Source organism: Phascolarctos cinereus, unplaced genomic scaffold (genome assembly GCF_003287225.1).
Source record: "Phascolarctos cinereus isolate Bilbo 61053 unplaced genomic scaffold, phaCin_HiC Scaffold_3;HRSCAF=262, whole genome shotgun sequence".
In the NCBI taxonomy this organism is placed as follows: domain Eukaryota; kingdom Metazoa; phylum Chordata; class Mammalia; order Diprotodontia; family Phascolarctidae; genus Phascolarctos; species Phascolarctos cinereus.
In genome coordinates, this window is record NW_027555736.1 from 110,157,684 (window position 1) to 110,175,439 (window position 17,756).

At 48.5% G+C, this 17,756-nt stretch overlaps 1 protein-coding gene across 4 annotated transcripts in view; it reads left to right on the top strand.

The window, feature by feature from the left end:
* Positions 1-14,403, top strand: part of SEC31B (SEC31 homolog B, COPII component) — a 28,818-nt gene extending 14,415 nt beyond the window's left edge. For 3 of the 4 annotated variants that reach the window (XM_020966607.1, XM_020966623.1, XM_020966617.2), the window contains exons 8-26: positions 373-472; positions 708-869; positions 1,774-1,926; positions 3,882-4,112; positions 6,556-6,630; positions 7,064-7,159; positions 7,450-7,549; positions 8,267-8,445; positions 8,695-8,821; positions 9,080-9,225; positions 9,622-9,795; positions 9,899-10,066; positions 10,737-10,908; positions 11,087-11,413; positions 11,723-11,781; positions 11,989-12,135; positions 12,431-12,550; positions 12,918-12,989; positions 13,119-14,403. In XM_020966607.1, the coding sequence (XP_020822266.1) occupies positions 373-472; positions 708-869; positions 1,774-1,926; positions 3,882-4,112; positions 6,556-6,630; positions 7,064-7,159; positions 7,450-7,549; positions 8,267-8,445; positions 8,695-8,821; positions 9,080-9,225; positions 9,622-9,795; positions 9,899-10,066; positions 10,737-10,908; positions 11,087-11,413; positions 11,723-11,781; positions 11,989-12,135; positions 12,431-12,550; positions 12,918-12,989; positions 13,119-13,301 (2,791 nt within the window). In that variant the 3' untranslated portion in view covers positions 13,302-14,403. Of the gene's footprint in view, positions 1-372; positions 473-707; positions 870-1,773; positions 1,927-3,881; positions 4,113-6,555; positions 6,631-7,063; positions 7,160-7,449; positions 7,550-8,266; positions 8,446-8,694; positions 8,822-9,079; positions 9,226-9,621; positions 9,796-9,898; positions 10,067-10,736; positions 10,909-11,086; positions 11,414-11,722; positions 11,782-11,988; positions 12,136-12,430; positions 12,551-12,917; positions 12,990-13,118 lie in introns of those variants that run through there. The other variant, XM_020966630.2, reaches the window with a different exon arrangement.
* The last annotated feature ends 3,353 nt before the right edge of the window (positions 14,404-17,756 follow it).

Consider the following 17,756-nt stretch of genomic DNA (forward strand, 5'->3'; position numbering starts at 1 on the left):
CTTTTAGCCTGCCCTCCAAGGGCAGGCAGGGATCTTTGGGAGATTCCCTCAGGCTTCATCTATGCCGACACTGTAGACTTGATTACATGAACCAAGATCTTTAGCCAAAGTTTAGATTCCAACATTCCCTCCCCCAGTGGAACTGGTACCTCTCTGACATCTGTTCTTACATTCGTCAGTTGAGCCTTCTTACATGGGATGAAAGTCAGGTCGTCATTGCCTTCCTGGTGATAGAAAGTAGCCTGGGACCTCATTCTAAGTAGATGCCGCTTGCTTAGGCAGGCTTAATTGGTACTTTTTACACTGGCATTACTCCTTCAGGATGGAAACAGATAACTTCCTTGAGTGACTTCTGCCTTCTGGACTTTTTAGGGGAGTGCTATCAGTGTCATGGAGCCAGGCTGACCCAGAGCTGCTACTCAGTAGTGCCAAAGACAACCAGATCCTGTGCTGGAACCTAGGAAGTGGAGAGGTGGGCTGCCCCCCTGGAGCAGGTAGTGGGGGGCAGGAGAGGGAAGGTGGGAGAAGGAAGAGGGTGATACCTCAGGAGCTAGAGCTTTGACAGGTTCTAAGACCTTATCTTTTGGGGGTAAGGGCAATTTGGGATGCAGGGGTAGGGGGTAGGAGGGATATCTCTGATTTCAGGCGTGTGCTTAGGATTGCATTTTGGGGGACCAGGCCTTGATGACCATATCTCCCTGTATCAGGTGGTGTATAAGCTGCCCACACAGAATCGATGGTGCTTTAATGTTCAGTGGTGCCCCCGGAATCCTCCAGTATTCTCAGCCGCCTCCTTCAATGGCTGGATCAGTTTGTACTCAGTAATGGGAGGGAATTGGGAAGCCCAACAGAAGACCCACGCTGACAAGGTGAAGGGCGGGGGTGGTAGGCTCTGTGAGGGGAGCTCTGACTGGGTTAGTCAGACAGGGCACAGGGTCCAGAGATGAGTTCTCCTCTAATGTTCCCCCCTCAAGGAGACCGGCACAGTGTCAGTTGTCTGTGTCTATGGCTTGAGCTTGCTGTGGTAGCCCTTTGAGGGGCAAGCTGAGTGAGTTGGCACCATGAGAAGAGCGCAGGCCCAGGAAGCAAGACCTGGGCTTCAGGCTCCAGCTCTGCTACTTATTTACCTGTGACCTTGGGGGCTCACCTGGCCTCTTGGGGTCTTAATTTTCTCATCTATAAAATAGGGAAAAGAATAATATTTCTAATATCCGTCCTTGTGATAGATATTATTATTCCCTATCTCTTTTTTCTTTTTTTTTTTTTTTGGTTTTAGGCAATGGGGTTAAGTGACTTGCCCAGGGTCACACAGCTAGCAAGTGTTATGTGTCTGAATTCAGCTCCTCCTGAATCCTGGGCCAGTGCTCTATCTACTGCGCCACCTAGCTGCCCCTGATTATTCCCTATCTCAAAGGGCTATTTTGCACAAGGGTTTTTGTAGCCCTAAAGCACTTGGTGAGTGTGAGCTGCAGCTGTTCTTGTGTTTATAGAGAGCCTGGCAGATTGTAATCCTCCCTTTCTTGAGGCCTATTAGAGAGGTGAAGACTGTAGCCTAGCACCTCTGCTCTCACACCTTCTAGGAAGCATCATTTGGGTCAGATCCCAGTGTGGTCTCTGACATTCAGTGGGCTCCCTACCTCTCAGCTGCAGATTATAGAAGGCACAACTCTTAAGAGCAGCTCAGGACTGCCATAGATTTGCATTTATGTGACCTGGGGCCTTGGCTGGGTCCTCTGCTTCCTGCTAGTGACGCATCCACACTTCTGCCTTCAGATCTCATCTTCTTTCAGTAGCCTTGATCCATTTGGCACTGGCCATCCTCTTCCTCCGCTGGAGGTACCAGAGCAGGTGGCCCACACCAACTTAATCCCACCACTAAAGAAGCCCCCAAAATGGATTCGCAGGCCAACAGGTGCCTCATTTGCCGTAAGTTCTGTTCCCTTCTTGCCAACAAAGAATATGTATGTCTGTGTGTGTCTGTGTGTGTATACAAACAAAAACACCAATTAACATGAATAAGTTAAGGTCTCTTAGGTGTGAACTTGTGCTAATCACTTCTTTGGGCCTCGGTTTCCTCTTGGTAAAATGAATGGGTTTAACTAACTTTTCCCTTCAGTCTTACATTCCTGTGAAACCTGTGCTGGGGGCTTTGGAGGAAACAGAAATCTACATGGTCACTCCCCCCAGAGACCTTGTATTGAAAACAACGTGGTCTAGTGGATGGAGTACTGTTTTGGGAGTCAGGAGCCCGAGGTTTGAGACTGGGTACTTCCATGTACTAGCAGTGTGACCATAGGCAGGTTGCCTCACCTCCTTAAGCCAGTGTCCACATCTGTAAAATGGAAAATGTTCTGCCTGTTTCAGAAAGTCACAGGATCATAGGTTTCAGGCTGGAATAGACTCTAGGGGGTCTTCTAGTTCAGCTTCCTTATTTTGCAGATGAGGAAATTGGGACCTAAAAATGTTAAGCAACTTGCTTAATGCCCCTCAGATAATATATGACAAATTAGTGTTTGAACCCAGGTCCTCTGACTTCATCTACCACCCTTTCCACTGTCCTACATGGTGACATATGAGGATAAAATGAAATAATGTCTTTTAAACACTTTGTAATCTGTAAGGAGTAATGTAAATGTATTCCTTTTTAGTCTGTGCTGTAATATAAATGTAACAGCTAAGTGTCCAAACTTTGATTCAAACTAAGGGCCTATGGGAGTTCAGAGAGAGGGGTTCATTATAGGATAGGTAGTCAAGGAAAGCTTCATGAAGATGGCCTTTAATCTGGGCATTAAGAAATGGTAGGGTTTGAATGGTCAAGGAGAAGAACAGAGAGTACTCTTTGTGGGGGACGTCAGTCCAGAGTAAGCTTCATGGGTTAGGGGGACAGGAGGTCTGGCAAGCTGGAGCCAGGAGTGCCAAGGGGAGGCTAAAAAACAAGAATGTCACAAAAATGTAGAGGGCTTTGATTGGTGGGCTAGGAGGTTGGCCTTCCTTCTGTAGGCGTGAGGAAGGCTCAGATCTTTGTATACCTCAGGGATGGTAATTTCACATTGGTGTGGCCAGGGGAGAAACTGGAGGCAGAGCAGCCAGATAGGAGACTGTAGCAGTGAACACGAGCAAGGTGACAAGGACCAAAAATAGGCATTGGAGGTCAAGAGGTGGGAAAAGGTGCAAAAGATCTCCTGAAAGAGGAAATAACAGAACTTCATCTGTGACAGCTTGGAGAAGGGGGTAGGGAAGAGAGGAAAGTCAAAGGTGACACCAAAGTTTCCATCCAGGATGACTAGGAGAGTTTGTATTTACTAGCACAAATGTTTATAGTGAAGTTTGGACACAAATAGACTGGCGGGCACAGTTTAGAAGGAGCCACCCTTCTTAGTCCTGTCTGGGGAACTCTGGTTGAGGAAGGCATGTTCTCTAAGGCTGTATCAGCAGCCTAAAGCCAGAGGAACCTCTGTTTAGGTCAGTTTGTCCAAACGTGTTAGCCAGTGCATCACTCTGGCTGCACATGATTCCTTCCCTGCTGGTCCCAGGCTCCCATCAGTGTCTGGTCTTTTCTTGGCTGGGGTAAGTGAGCCTGACTGATGCCTCTTACTCATAAGGGCAAGGGATTTCAGAGAGGGAAGCAGACTTAAAGACTGTCCAGTCTAGTCATCCATTTTAAAGGTGTGGAAACTCAGGCTTAGAAAGGTGAAGTGCCTGGTCTAGAGTCACACGAGGGGCAGAGCTGGAGTTCAGATCCAGGATGGCACTGACAGTGGTCTTCCCCTTTCCTTTGGTGCTGCTTTCTTTGGTGGCAGTGGGAAGGAGAGGAGAAGACACAGACCATGTTCTTACCTTTGGCGGAGCTAGAATGTGTGTGATCTCTCTTCTTTTTACAGTTTGGGGGGAAGCTGGTTACTTTTGGTCTGCCCAGCCCCCCTACCCAGCAGGCACCACAGCCTGGTTCCCACTTCATCTTCATCAGTCAAGTTACCACAGAGTCTGAGCTGTTGGCACGGTCCAAGGAACTTCAGGAGGCCTTAGGGTCAGGTAGTCTCCTGAATTACTGTCAAAGCCAGATCCATCGAGCTTCATCGCCTTCTGAGAAGGACATCTGGCAGTTCCTAAAGGTATGAGGCCCAGTGGAGCCTATGCCTCCTCAGAGGCTTTTCCCCTAGACTAGCCTCCTAGTCATGTACTGGGCACACAGCAATAATGGAAGCCTGTGGCTACCGAATGTTAAGCCTTTGCTGAAAGCTTGAGCACAGAGAGGATAAAGAAAGGGAGGGAGGAAGGAAGGAAGAAGAGGAGAGGTGGGCTATAGAGGACTTGTCTAGCTCCCAGGGTGAAAATGAAGACCGTAGAACAGGTCCTGGGAATGAGGACTTGTGAGAGTGACTGAGATAAGGCACTAAGGGAGATTCAGGGAGAGGCTGGAAAGGTAAATAGCAAGGCAGGGAACCTGAGAAGGACTCCAGCTGTTACCTTCAGATACAGAATATTTTTTACACAGTATTTTGATGACAAAGATTGAAAAGGTTGAGGTAGAGAGACCAGAGATAAGTGGTTGTAAGAGATGATTAATGTTAAATAAAGACTGAGAGGGGTAGATTTTGGGGAAGAAACAGGGGGTGAAGACATTAATCAGTAGACATTTATTAAATACCTACTATGTGCAAAGCACTTGGGAAGCAAAAATTCAGAGCTAACAGTCTGATGGGGGAAACAACAGCAAACAAATATGTACAAGGCAAGCTATATACAGGATAAATGGGAAAATAAGTAACAGAGGGAAGACACTAGAATTAAGAGGGGTTGGAGAAGGCTTCCAGTAAAAGAAGGTTTTAGTTGGGAGTTAAAGGAAGCCAGGAAAGTTAGAGCAGAGGAGGGGGAGCATTCCAGTCATGGAGAAGAGCCAGAAAACTACCCAGAGCCCAGAGAGAGAGTGTCTTGTTTGTGGGATAGTGGAAGCTGGTGTCACTGGATCGAAGAGTACATGACAAGGACTAAGGTATGAGAAGACTGGGAAGGTAGGAAGGGGCAGGGCTGTGAAGGGCTTTGAATGCCAAACAGACATTTTGTATTTGCTACTGGCGACAATAAGAAGCCAGTGAACTTTATTGAGTAGGGGGTGACATGACTGGATCACATTAGGATGAATGATGGGTAGGAGTAGGGAAAGGCAGGCAAAGCCATCAGCAGGCTATTGTAATATTCCAGGCATAAGGTGATGAGGGAACAGTGTCAGAGGTGAGAAGGGGGCTTATTCAAGAGATGTTGCAAAGATGAAATCTTCAAGTCTTGACATCATACTGGTTATGAGAGATGAGAGATAGTGAGGAATCTGGGATGACTCCTAGGTTATGAACCTGAGGAACTGAGAGGATAGTGTTGTCCTCTATAGTATTAGGAAAGGTGAGAGATGGGGAAGGTTTAGGGAGAAAAATAATGAGTTCTCTTTCAGACATTTTAAGTTTAAAGTATATACTAGATATCCCTTTTGGGGTGTCTCAAAGGCAGTTGAAGATGTGAGATTGGAGGTCACCAGAGAATTTGAGTGATATTAGGTAGATTTGAGAATCATCAGCATAGAGATAAGTGGTAATTAAGTCGATGGAAGCCGATAAGATCACCAGGTGACATAGTGTAGAGGGAGAAGACAAGAGGACAGTACCCTGAGGGGTGCTTATGTTGGAGAGCTCTTTGCTGGAAGAGGATCCAGCAAAGGAGACAAAGGAGCAGTCAGTTGGTGGGATGAGAACCAGCAGAGATGGAGAGGTGTCCTGAAAACCTGGAGGACAGAGAGCATCAAGGGGGAGAAGGTGATCAACAGTGTCAAAGGCTGCAGAGAGGTCGAGGAGTCTGCAGGCAGAAAAGGATGGGGATGACAGAAAGGGCAATCTGTTGGAGAAGATGGGATTGAATGGGACTGTTTAACACGTAAAGGGCTTGGTAACCAGTAATGCCACTTCATCACGTGAAACAGAAATGAAGGAAGGAAAATAGCAAAAGGTACCAGAGTGATGGGAGACAAGGAAGAGGGAAGAAGAAGGAGCTCACGGCCAGTGGCCTCAGTTTTTTCAGTAGAAGTTGGGACACTGCCACTCTGGGGTCACCTGAGACAGCAGAGATTGGCTTGGGTGATGACTGACCGCTAGCCAGCAATCTAGATTGGAATTGAAGCTGTGTTAGCCAAAGGCAGTTTGACTTCCATCTTAGGGCAGTGGAAAGAGGGGTTAGTCTCCTCCTGTGTGCAGCGCACCAGGTGTAAAGGAGCAGGGAGAGTTGGATCCTGAGTACCAGAGCAGAACAAAATGGGGTGTCAGGCAGAGCTCAGAGTTCAGTCCCTGCGCAGTTAAAGGGAAGTCAGCCCCCATGCATTCAGAGCAGAGCACTAAGTCGGAGGGGAGATAGTCTTTGCCTTTGCTCACCTAAGTCACTTGGGACCTCAGCCTAAGCCATTTCAGGAATGGGAAGAACCTTGACATTTTGGAACAGCCTCTGCCAAGTGTGGTTCAGGAGAGGTCCGATCACTGATTGACTGACTTACCTCTGTGTCCCATGGTTCCCTAGGTGGCCTTGGAACAGGAACCCAGGACCAGATTCCTCAAGCTGTTAGGATATAGTAAGGAGGAGCTGGATGAGAAGGTGAGCTGCTCTCCAGTTCAGATACATGTGTCAATTTCAGAGAGCAGGAAAATCTGTCAGGAAAGACACAGAAATTGGGTTCCTTCCTTGTCATTGTGCCTGTAGCCCTGGTTCTCTGGGCATGGGTCCTTTTCCTCCCTGACACTCCAGAAGGAGAGGGCCCAAGGTTATCATCAGACAAACCTCTCAAAAGATTCATGGAGCAATGAAGGGCAAGCAGAGGGATCAAGGGCTCGAGGCGATGGAGTGTGAACCCATCTGAGAACATAACCTACAGCCCCGTTGTTCCCCCCAGCCTACACACACCCAGTGCCCACCATGATCCTCCTCATTTCATGTCCTTGTGTGAAGCAGAGGACCACACCAGCGCAGACTGAGGGAGGAAAGGCAGAGGGGTCATTCTGAGCGTATGCTTACAGCTGTCTTCCTGCAGATGGCTGCATGTTTGGGGAGTGGTTCAGAAGGAGGTGAGAGTCCTCACCCCAGAGGAGGTGACCCCTGCTGGAACAGACAAGCCTTCTGCAGGCAGGTGTGGTGGGAGCCCTTCCTGGACATTCTCAAGGCACATGGGAGGGCAGTCTGGGGGCTTTGGGCTACCTTCCCTGTCCCAGTACTCAGCTGCCATTGCAGTTCCTCAGGTTTCTGTAAAGCCCAAGGTGGGGTTGTGCCTTAGCTCATTTAACCTTTCCACTTCTTCACTTGATCTCTACCCTCACCAGTGAAGGGATGGACGAGGGACGGGGCTCACAGAGGGCTCCCCCAGCTTGCCAGTAGGCTGCCTTTGGGTGCAAATCCTAGGTTGTTACTTTTCTGGTGCAGGGCTCCAGACGCTCTTCTGAGGAATCTACTCCATCCTCTGCCTTCTTTGATGAATTTGTGCCTCAGAACATGAACCCGTTGGAGATCCCTGTCACAGAAGGTGCTGCCACCTCAGGGAGGACTGTGTCCAGACTTACACAAACTCAAGACAGTAAGCCCCATGCTCCCATATGGAGCATGGGGGAAGAGGGGCCTATCCCTGAACAGAGTCATGTGAGAGGCATTTCCTGGGTACAAATAGCATCTCTCCACTTCCCATCTATTTCATTTTTTCTCCTGCTTTGTCTCACTGTGCTTTTCCTTTGACATGGCTTTCAGGGGTGGCTTTATCCTGTTGCCTATTGGGAAAGGCTTAATAGAAGGTGCTGTGCAGCGGCTCTGCATGGTATCTCTTTTCCCAGTCCTATCTTTCTGCCTGAGGGGCAAAGAGATTCCAACACCCACAAATGCTCGCCTCCGCCAAAGACACAGTTTTAGTGATTTCCAGGCCCCTCCCCAGGCTAGAATAGTCCTGGGCCAACTCCAAGGGAGGGAGACTTGAGAGTCCTGGAGGTGTACTGGGCAGAGGTTCAAGTAAGGGGAACTTTGAGGGCTGCCATAGCTGGGTAAGGGAACAGGGTCTCTGGGTCTGAGGTATATATTAGGGGGAAGGATGGGAGGCTCAGGTCTCAGGGGGGGGGTGGGGGGTGTCCTGTATGTAGTTGTTGAGGGTGTGGGGAAGAGAACAAGGTCCTGTGTTTATGAAGGGGTTCTTGGGGAAGAAGCAAAGCCCAAGGTCTGCGATTTGACGATGGAGGTGGGGGCCCTCTCCTTGCAGACACTGATGGGCTGCTGAGCCAGGCCCTGCTGCTGGGAGAGCTGGGCCTTGCTGTGGAACTGTGCTTGAAGGAGGAGAGGTTTGCGGATGCCATCATCCTGGCCGGAGCTGGGGGGGAGCAGTTGTTGCGGAAGACTCGGCAGCGCTACTTTGCCCAGAGGAGATCCAGGATGGCCTCAGTATGTTCCAGTCACCAGGAAGGAGGAGGCTTATTGCTTCAAACACAGATCTGGGGCTTGTGTGTCATGCAGTGCACATTTAGGACGTTACTGTACAATGTGGGCATTACACCAGTGTGGGAGTGTGGTGCCTGCGCTCTGCATATGGTCTTTCCCAGCTGCTGTGTGGGGAACCCATCCTCCCAGTGCCCCTCCCCACTGTGCCCTCAGACCCCAGTTCTGACAGCCTTTCTCTTCAACTCTCTGCAGCTTCTGGCTTGCATGGTAGAGCAGAAGTGGAGGAATGTGGCATGTTCATGCAGTCTGAAGAGCTGGAAAGAGGCTCTGGCCCTATTGCTGACACACTGTGGCCACCAAGACTTCCCTGAGCTCTGTGGTGGGTACGCCCAGCCCTCCCTCTTCCCTGAGCCTCTTCCTTCTCACCTCATCTCCCCGGTCAAATGAGGGCAAACCATTATCGTTGTCTAATCGCCACACCATATGCCAGGTGTACCATTGCCACTGAATGGAGCCAGCCTCTCCATGTTACCAGCCATGGAGACCATGCTGTCCTGGTGCCAGGCATCCTTCTGGAAGAGAGCACAAGAAAGGAGCTTGGATTTCTGATGTTAGTAAAACTTCCTTCTCCCTGCAGATGTACTAGGGACCCGCTTAGAGCAGGAGGGTAGAGGAACACTGTCTGCAGAAGCCTGCCTTTGCTACATCTGCTCAGGAAATGTGGAGCGGCTGGTGGAGTGCTGGGCAAAGATCCACCAGACTTCTTCACCCATGGCTCTGCAGGTATGAGAACCATGTGGATACTGAGATAGGCACTGATGCTGTGCTCTGAGATCTGCTGCCACAGGATCAGAAAAGCGAGGACTAGAGGCTTTTGGGACTAGTGAGGTCCCTCAGTGTTTGGGACCTTCTTCAGGTAGCCAGGGTTGGAATGAGGGAGAGGTTTGACCTGGTTTGGGTGAATCTGAGCCGGCTGAATAGAAGGGAAGATGGAGGTTGGGGACAGAGAGTAAACAACCATTTTCTGTGGAGTAACTGCCTCACTGGTTTGGTCAGAAGGCTCACTACCCCCACCATACTCCCTGGGAAATTGCTTGATGTTGAGTTCTGGGAAGTTAGTCAGACCGAAGAGACTTCTCATCCTTGTCCTTTTCCTTTTCCTTTTTCTTGTCACCAAAGAACTTGATGGAGAAGGTGATGGTTCTTAGTAGGAGTCCAGAGCTGCTCCAGCGCCCTGAGGGGGCAGTCCCTGGCCCTGCTGTGGCCCATAGAGTTACTCAGTATGCCAGCCTGCTGGCAGCCCAGGGCAGCCTCGCCACCGCCATGAGCTATCTCCCCAAACACTGTGCTCAAGTGAGTAAGCCCCTGGCAGGGGCAGGAAAAAGAATGGACGAACCTGTGGGGTCAGGCCAGCGTGAGTCCTTTGCTCCATCTCTCCGTGTTGTTGATATTGCAGCCACCTGTCCAGCAGCTAAGAGATCGCCTCTTCCATGCCCAAGGGTCCAGGCTCCTGGACCAGCAGCCTCCTCCTTTCCCTTTTCCCCGGGTCCCAGTCAGATCCTCTTCCCAACCTAGAGGCCTTGGAACTGCTCCCCATGCTGCAGGATTCCGGCCTCTTCACCAGGTGAGGCCCACCGTGCAGTGGGATGGGAAGGGTGGGAAAGCATGCCTTGCATGTTCACGTATGTGGAAAGGACATTGCATTTTGGGACAGAAGAGCAGTTCTACTGTCTCCTGTCCTCCTGTGATATTAGGAAAATAATTTCAACTCTCTAGGCCTCAGTTTTCTCATTTGTAAAATAAGAGTTAGACAGGACAGGTAGGTGGCACAGTGGATAGAGCACCGGCCCCAAAGTCAGGAAGACCTGAGTTCAAATCTGGCCTCAGACCAAACACTTGACACTAGCTGTGTGAGCCTGGGCAAGTCACTTAACCCCAAAAAAGCAAAAAAAAAATGAAAAGAAAAAAAGAAATAAGAATTAGACAAGATCAGTCTGAAGGTTCGTTTGAGCTCTAAATTCAGTAAATGATGATCTCAGATCTTTGGGTTAAGGGTGTCAGCAGTGTGCTGAGAATACCTACATGAACTGGCCCCTTCTCTTTTGCTCCTTGAAAAAACCTTTCACCTCCCAAGGCCCAGATTAGATTCATAACCATAGTCAGCTCCTGGCTGTCCTTGTCTTATAACAACAATAGATCACTTCTACCAATAGAAGACAGAAGTTGTTTCCTTCTGTATGCCCTCCCTAACCCCCTGGTTTATGTCACACTCCTGGATCCCCCCCTCTCCGCAGGTCTCAACTCCAGCCCCAGGACCAGGGGTCTTCATGCCTCAGCCCTCAGCGACAATGGCCCTCACCCACCTGAGCACCTATCAGGGCCCCAGAACCCAGACCACAAGGGACTCTAGGGCAGCAGGTGCTCAGCTGGTTCCATCTCCACCCTCAGGTCCTAGACTTGGTCCAGGTGAGTGAGTTGCTGTGAGTAGAGTAACCAGGAAAAATTGTCCGAGTTACATCTTGGTCGTGCCAGGTGCCATTCTCCCATTCCTCTCTGACCAATTCCTGGGCTCATGTCCTAATTCCCACCTTTTTCTGAGTCAGAGAGCTAAGGGTCACCAACCTCTTTCCCATTTCTCTTTCAGCTCTGCCTCAACCACAGCTGCTGGGAGCTCAGCAGACCCGAACTCCTGGTCCTGTGGGCTTCCCAGGCTCCCAGCCTTTCCCTGGGCCACCTCCACCAATGGCTTCCCAGACAGTATCATTTCCTGGCTCTGCTTTCCTAGCAGGGGTCCCAGGCCTGTCAACTTCACTTCCAGCCTGGGCCCCTGGTCCTGGCCTACCACCCCCCATTGGCTCCCAACCTCTAATTCCTCCTATCAGTTTCCCTATGACATGCTGTCCTCCTGGAGGGCCTGGTGCTCCAGTTTCTAGAACTTTGCCAGCCACTGGCATCCCGGATCCCCATTCAGGTCAGTTTCTTCCTTCTTTCTCCATTCTGTCTCCTTCCCACAAGATTCCCTCCTCCTTCCCCCAGCAATCAGTCTCCCCCAGAAAGCTCCCTTCTGATTTCTAGTCTTCTCTCCTTCCATCACAGTCTGGGCCCTCGTAGGGTTAGAAAATGTCAGGGAAAATGGTTGAGGATGAATGACAATATGCATTTCCTTCACCTGGTGGAGGGCAGGAAGGTGAGATTCCTGTTCCTCCATTCCATTGACCTCCATCCTTGGGGGACCAGAGTCCGTTATTCTTCTTTCTGTCCATCCCTCTGTGGCTTACAGGGCCCCAAGAACCCTGCAGAGATACCTCAGCATCCAAGGGAGGCCTTCAAAGGACAAAGGTTAACCCCTGTCTTCTCCTCACATATACCACGCTACACACCCCCTCCACAAACACCCTGGCTCTACTCATTTACCCCCACGAAAACCCCACTTGCCTATTCCTCCCTCAAGTTGCACCCCTCCCCTCACTTCCACTCTTCAGACTTCTATAAGAGCCCAAGGAAATGCTCAGCTGGACCTGTGACTCTTTATATTCTTCATTTTAGCTGTCGGAGATGTTTACTCCACCAGCCCCCATCACTGCTCCTATTGGGAACCTGCCCCCTAATCCTCGAGAAGCCCGCTCCCCTGGCCCTTCCATCTCTGCTATGGGTCAGGCTCCCCCAGGAGCTCCAGGAGAGCTTACTCTGCAAGTAAGATAAATGAAGGGGAGTGGGGTTCTTCCCCCAGTGCCCCTGTACATAGAGACCTTGTGTTTTAACTTCCTCTCTGCTGTGCTATACACAGTGAGAGCTAGCTCAGACCACAGGGGCCAGAGCCACCTTTTCCCAAGAAGGATCAAGGTGATGCTTTTGGGACCATGGAGTCAGTCCTCAGGGAATGCAAGAGAAAAACAGCTTGTCTGTTTATGCAGTCTGGTCTGTGTGTCTTGCTGTTCTGTCTGGACTGGCCTACCCATCTGACTGGCCTGTCTGTGTCATTTATTAGCAGCTACAGCAGCTGCCACCTGAGCAAGTGAAGAAGAAGGAGATGCCCCTGGAACATCAGCCCCTGAAGACCAGTTTTGAAGCCCTTCTGCAGCGCTGTGCCCTGTCAGCCTCTGACCCTGTGCGTATGACTTGGAGGTGGGGGACCCTGCCCTCCACCCCCTCCCCAGAGGACAAACTCCAGGTTATCTCCACCCTCAGCAGCAGGCCTCCGCTCAACCTCCCTGACTTCCTTTGTCCCCACTTTATGAACTGTGTCTGGATTTGACGCTCTGGAAGGGTTAATCCCTGAGGGTAAGAGAGGGAGAGCTGTTCAGAGTGTGGGGCCTTCCCCCTCCCTCTGACGTTTGGGGAAGGTCTGGAGTGGGGCAGCAGGGATGACTTCCAGCTCAGGCCCTTGGGCTAGCGTGGCAGGGTGGAGGAAAGTGCTGTCCAACACTCGTCCCTGGCCAGGCTCATACCCATACATCTTTCCCCCTTACTTTCAGAAAACAAAACGGAAGCTAGAGGAGGTAGCCCTAAGACTGGAATATCTATATGAGAAGCTACAGGAGGAAATGGTGGGTACCTCTCCTTTTTCCTTGTCTGAGATGTATACTCTAGCCACAGTGGGAGGGCTGGTGCTGTATGGATCTTTCCCTAAGAAACCCACTGACCCAGACATATTCTTGCCTTCTCTACCCTCACAGCTCTCTCCCAATGTCCTGGCTGGGCTCCATGAGGTCTCCCGGTGTGTGGATGCTGGTAGCTATGAGCAGGCGCTGGCAGTGCACACCCAGGTGGTGGGCAGCAGCAGCTTCAGTGAGGTGTCTGGCTTCATGCCTGCCCTGAAGACCATCCTCACTATTGCCCAGAAGCTTCAAGGACAGTGAGATAGGTCATCTTGTTCTTCTGACCCTCTGTCTGTATCTCACCCACAGACTCCGAGGGTGGGAGACTGACAAAGCACTGAGATAGATGGGGATAGATGGTTAGATGGCATATCTCCCACCCCTCTCAGAATTAAGGCTTGTGAAGGAGGACAAGAAAAATGGTCTCTTTTCCTCTCCATGTCTCCACTGACCCCCAGTTCTAGATCTGCTGCTGTCGACTCACCTTGGCTCCCACTGAGCTCTGCTTCTTCCCCCAGCCTGTGTGGGAGCTGACTTAGATTGGCTGTGTTGCAAAGGCGGATTCTTATCCCATCCTGTACCTTCCCCACTTCGTTTATCTCCTTCAGCCCATCCCAGGTTCCTTTAAGACTCAACTGTCTCCTGCCTTCTTCCCCTCAGCAGTCTTCAAAGAGGGTAAAAGAGAAAGGATTCTGCACCCCTTCCCTGTTTCCACTAGTGTTTTGGGTACCCACAATGAGCATTCTTTTCACCTCTCTTTTTTGTGGCCCTGTTCTTACCCTCCCCCCATCCTTAGGCCTGTCTCCAGTTCTGTTAGAGTTGAAAAAGATCTGGCTGGTGCTCATTCCAGATCCCTGGTCAGTTAGGGCGCAGGTGGGGTGGGGTTGAAGGAAGTCATCAGGCTATGGAGAAGAATGGAGAGTCTGCTTAGCAGTTGGGCTGGCCAAGTTATCTTTTCCCTTTTCCTCCTGTGGGATGGGTGGATGCATGTGTGTGTGCCCAGGAATCCATGAGCTCAGTCCACACTGCCTCCTTTGCCCACTCTTGTGATGTAGTCATAAGTGATCATCAGAATGTGTATCCTGTGGTCCCAAGTGGTTGTTAGATGGTCCATGCTATGGTCACAGGTGCTGTAGGACAGAGGAGAGCGGGAGGGAAGAGAAGCCTTCCCCTTGCTCTGTGGTCTATGGGTTGGTCCCCAGGAGGGTGGAGCAGGCATGGGGAGCTCTCAGGCCCCTCTGGTCCTCTTCTAAACTCCTCACCATGTGCCTCAGGCCTCCTTCTTTGGCTGCCTCTCACCCTTTGGATTCTGCTATTTGATGCACTGAAATACTTGAGGATGAAATAAAGCGCTTTGATTGTATTTTCTTAGTTGTCAGGAGCGTATGTATGTGCGTGTGTCATTCCAGAGCCTTCCTTGTCTCTTCCCCTGACAGCAGTAAGCTCTTCCTGAGTGCTTGTCATAGGCCCCACATGGTCTCTGCTGTCCTTAAAGCTTAGTGTTACTAAGGTTATAGAATGGGCATAAGATGTAAATGATGGTGCACATAGGATACAGTCGATGCTGTTGGAACAGTAGGGGCTCAGGTTGTCAGGGAGGCCTTTCTTGAGGAGGCTAGACTCATTTGAGGGGGAAAAGGGGTAAAATACATCCACCCCTGAAAGCTCCCTGTCCCATAAGAAGGAAATGGGGGCTGCAAAGGCAAAGCCTTCCAGGGCCCTGACAGATCCCTAGAAGCAGCCACTCCCCTTAGAACCCCACCCCCAAAAGCCCAGGATCCTGTTCAGTCTTCCTGATAGATAGACTTCCTTAGGAAACTTACTGACACAGGCAAGTGTCCATGACCCAAATCTGGGAGGGCTTCAGGCTGGAGATGACCTTCAATGATGTTGGCTTCAACTTTGGAGCATTTTAAAGTTCACAAGTGCTGTAGCGCTAGATGGTAACGAATACAAGTGTTGAACCATTCTATTTTATAAGGAAGGAAACTGAAACTCAGAGAACTGAAATCACTTGACCATGGTTAAGTAGGTACTAAAAGTGGCAAATGACAATCTTCTCTGGCTTTGTCTTATATCTTATCTCCTATGGGATAGATATGATTTTGAAAAGCATGGGATGGAGGGGGATGACTCCAGAATATGATGTATAGTCAACAGCTGGACAGCCCTACCCCAGGACTACAAGTTGTTTAGAATAGCTCACTACCCAAGATGTCCAGGATATATTCCTTCATACTTAAGAATGAACAAGCTACTTAGGCTTTTCTCATCTAATCTCAGGGAGCAAAGCTCAGGCACTTTTGAATAACTCAGTCATCAATAAGAGCCAGGTATGAAAGTGCCCAATGTTGCTGGAGTTTCTATGATTCTATTGTTTACTACGTATGAATTAATCAGCTGTTTTATCTCTTTCTTCCTTATTTATATTGGGGATCCTTAACTTTGTGCCCATGGACCTCCAAGAAATCCATAGAGTGATTTCAGGGGGTCTGTGAACTTGCATAGAGAAATATACATATTTATTTCAATATAAATGGCCTCCTTTATCATTCTATTTTATTGTATGCATTTACTAACATTCTAAGATGGGATTGGTTATTTCATGGAACTTCCAAATGGGTCCATGACCAAAAAAAGTTAACCTTTGTTCTAGGGGAACGGGTTCAGTCTTACCAACTTGCACCAACATAGTATTGTGCTAGCCATGAGGAATATAAGATGGAAAATAATAAAAATCTTTGCCTTCAAGGAGCTTACGATCTAGTAAGAGGGTCATTGTCAGCATTTTATTCTATTCAACAGACATTTATTAACAATTAGAATGTAGATTAGAATATGTTAAATTCATAGGAGAGCTCAAGGGGAAGGCAGGGAATTCACAGGAGAGCTCAAGGGGAAGGCAGGGAATTTTACCCTCTTTGATGGGGAATGGAGAATGGTGGAGGAAAACATCATGGAGAAGTTTGCACCTGAGTTAGGTTTTGAAGGAAGCAAAACATTGAACAGATGGAGATGAGAAAGGTATAGGTGCAAACCTAGCTACACCAAAATATGTAGTCTAGGTTGTTAGTGATGGGTTGTTAGTGAGAGGGATCCAGGCGGGCTGGATAAGTAGATTTTGGAGGCACAGATTCAACAATAGCTGAATTTTTTTTGTGGTGAAAGTCTCCAAGTTCTTCCACTTTCTTTTTTTAGCAGTGAGGCTCACAACTGGCCCAGGTTACTACGAGTCCATCTTTTTTTTTTTAATTGATTTCTTTTGTCTTTACATCAAATTCATTTCTAAATTACTTCCCTCATCCTTTACCTTGAGAGTTATCTTTTGTAAGAAAAAATAAAAAAGAAACCAAAAAACAGTTTAGCGAAGTTAACCAACATATCAACTGAGCCTGATGGTAAACGCAATGTTCTCCATCTGTGGTTTCCTACCTTTTTTGAGGAAGAGAGGGTAGTATATACTTTCTCATCTCTCAGGCCAAGATTTTTCATTATGATACTATAGTCAGCTTCAGGTGTTTTGTTCTTTCTATTAACATTGTTATAATCACTGAGTATGTTTTTCTGGTTTTGTTAGTTTCCTGGTTACTGTTCCCCGCATCAGTTCATATGTCTTCCCATGCTTCTCTGAATTCTTCATAGTCATCATTTCTTAAACTACAGTTATATTCCATTATATTAATGTGCTGAACTTTTTTAACCTTTCCTTATTTGATGGAAATCTTTTTTGTTTCCAGTTCCTTGATACCACAAAAAGTGCTGCAATTAATATGCTGATGCATGTTAAGATCTTTCTGTCAGCCTTTGTCCTCCTTGGGGTATATGCCTAACAGTGGGATTTCTGAGTGGAAGGAAGGAAGGACAGAAGAAAAGAAGAAAGAAAAGAAAGAAGGAAGTAGGAAGAAAGGGAGGTCTGATTTAGAAGTCAAGGCAGAGGGGCAGCGAGGTGACACAGTGGATAGAGCACTGGCCCTGAAGTCAGGAGGACCTAAGTTCAAACTTGACACTTACTAGCTGTGTGACCCTGGGCAAGTCACTTAACCCCAATTGCCTAAAAAGAAGGAAAAAAAATACAGAAGTCAAGGCAGAATTAGGGCTGGGACGGGAATGAAGGCTGGCCTGGGCCACTCCACAAAATGGAAGCTCCAGGAGGAGTTCATCAATGGAAGAAGGGGGTGGGCCTTACCAAGGGATACTATTGCCAAAATAAAATAATGAAGAGAGAGTCAGCGAAGCAGTAAGGTAGTGAGTTTGCCATCATTATAGATTTTTTAAAGTTTTTATTGATATTTTCTGCATTTCATATCACCATAGTTATCCCAAGTATCACTTCTCCTCCTCTTCTTCCTTCCTAAGAGCCATCCCATAGGACAAATAGCATTTTTTAAGAGAGGGAAAACAAAGTCAGCACAACTGATCAATACATTGGAAGAGTTTGAAAGCATATGTTATGTGTACCATCTGTGAATCTCCTACCTCCATGAAAGGGTAGGTTGGGTATTTCTTCTCATATCTCTTCATTTGAGTTCTGCTTGATCTTTATAATTTTATTACATTCACTTTTGATTTTTGCATGTGTCATTCTTTCCATTTACATTATTGTAGTTACTGTGTATATTGTTTTCTTGAGTCTGCTTACTTCATTCTGCTTCTGTTCATATGGATCTTTCCATTTTTCTTTATTTGTCACACAAATCATTTCTTACAGCACAGTAA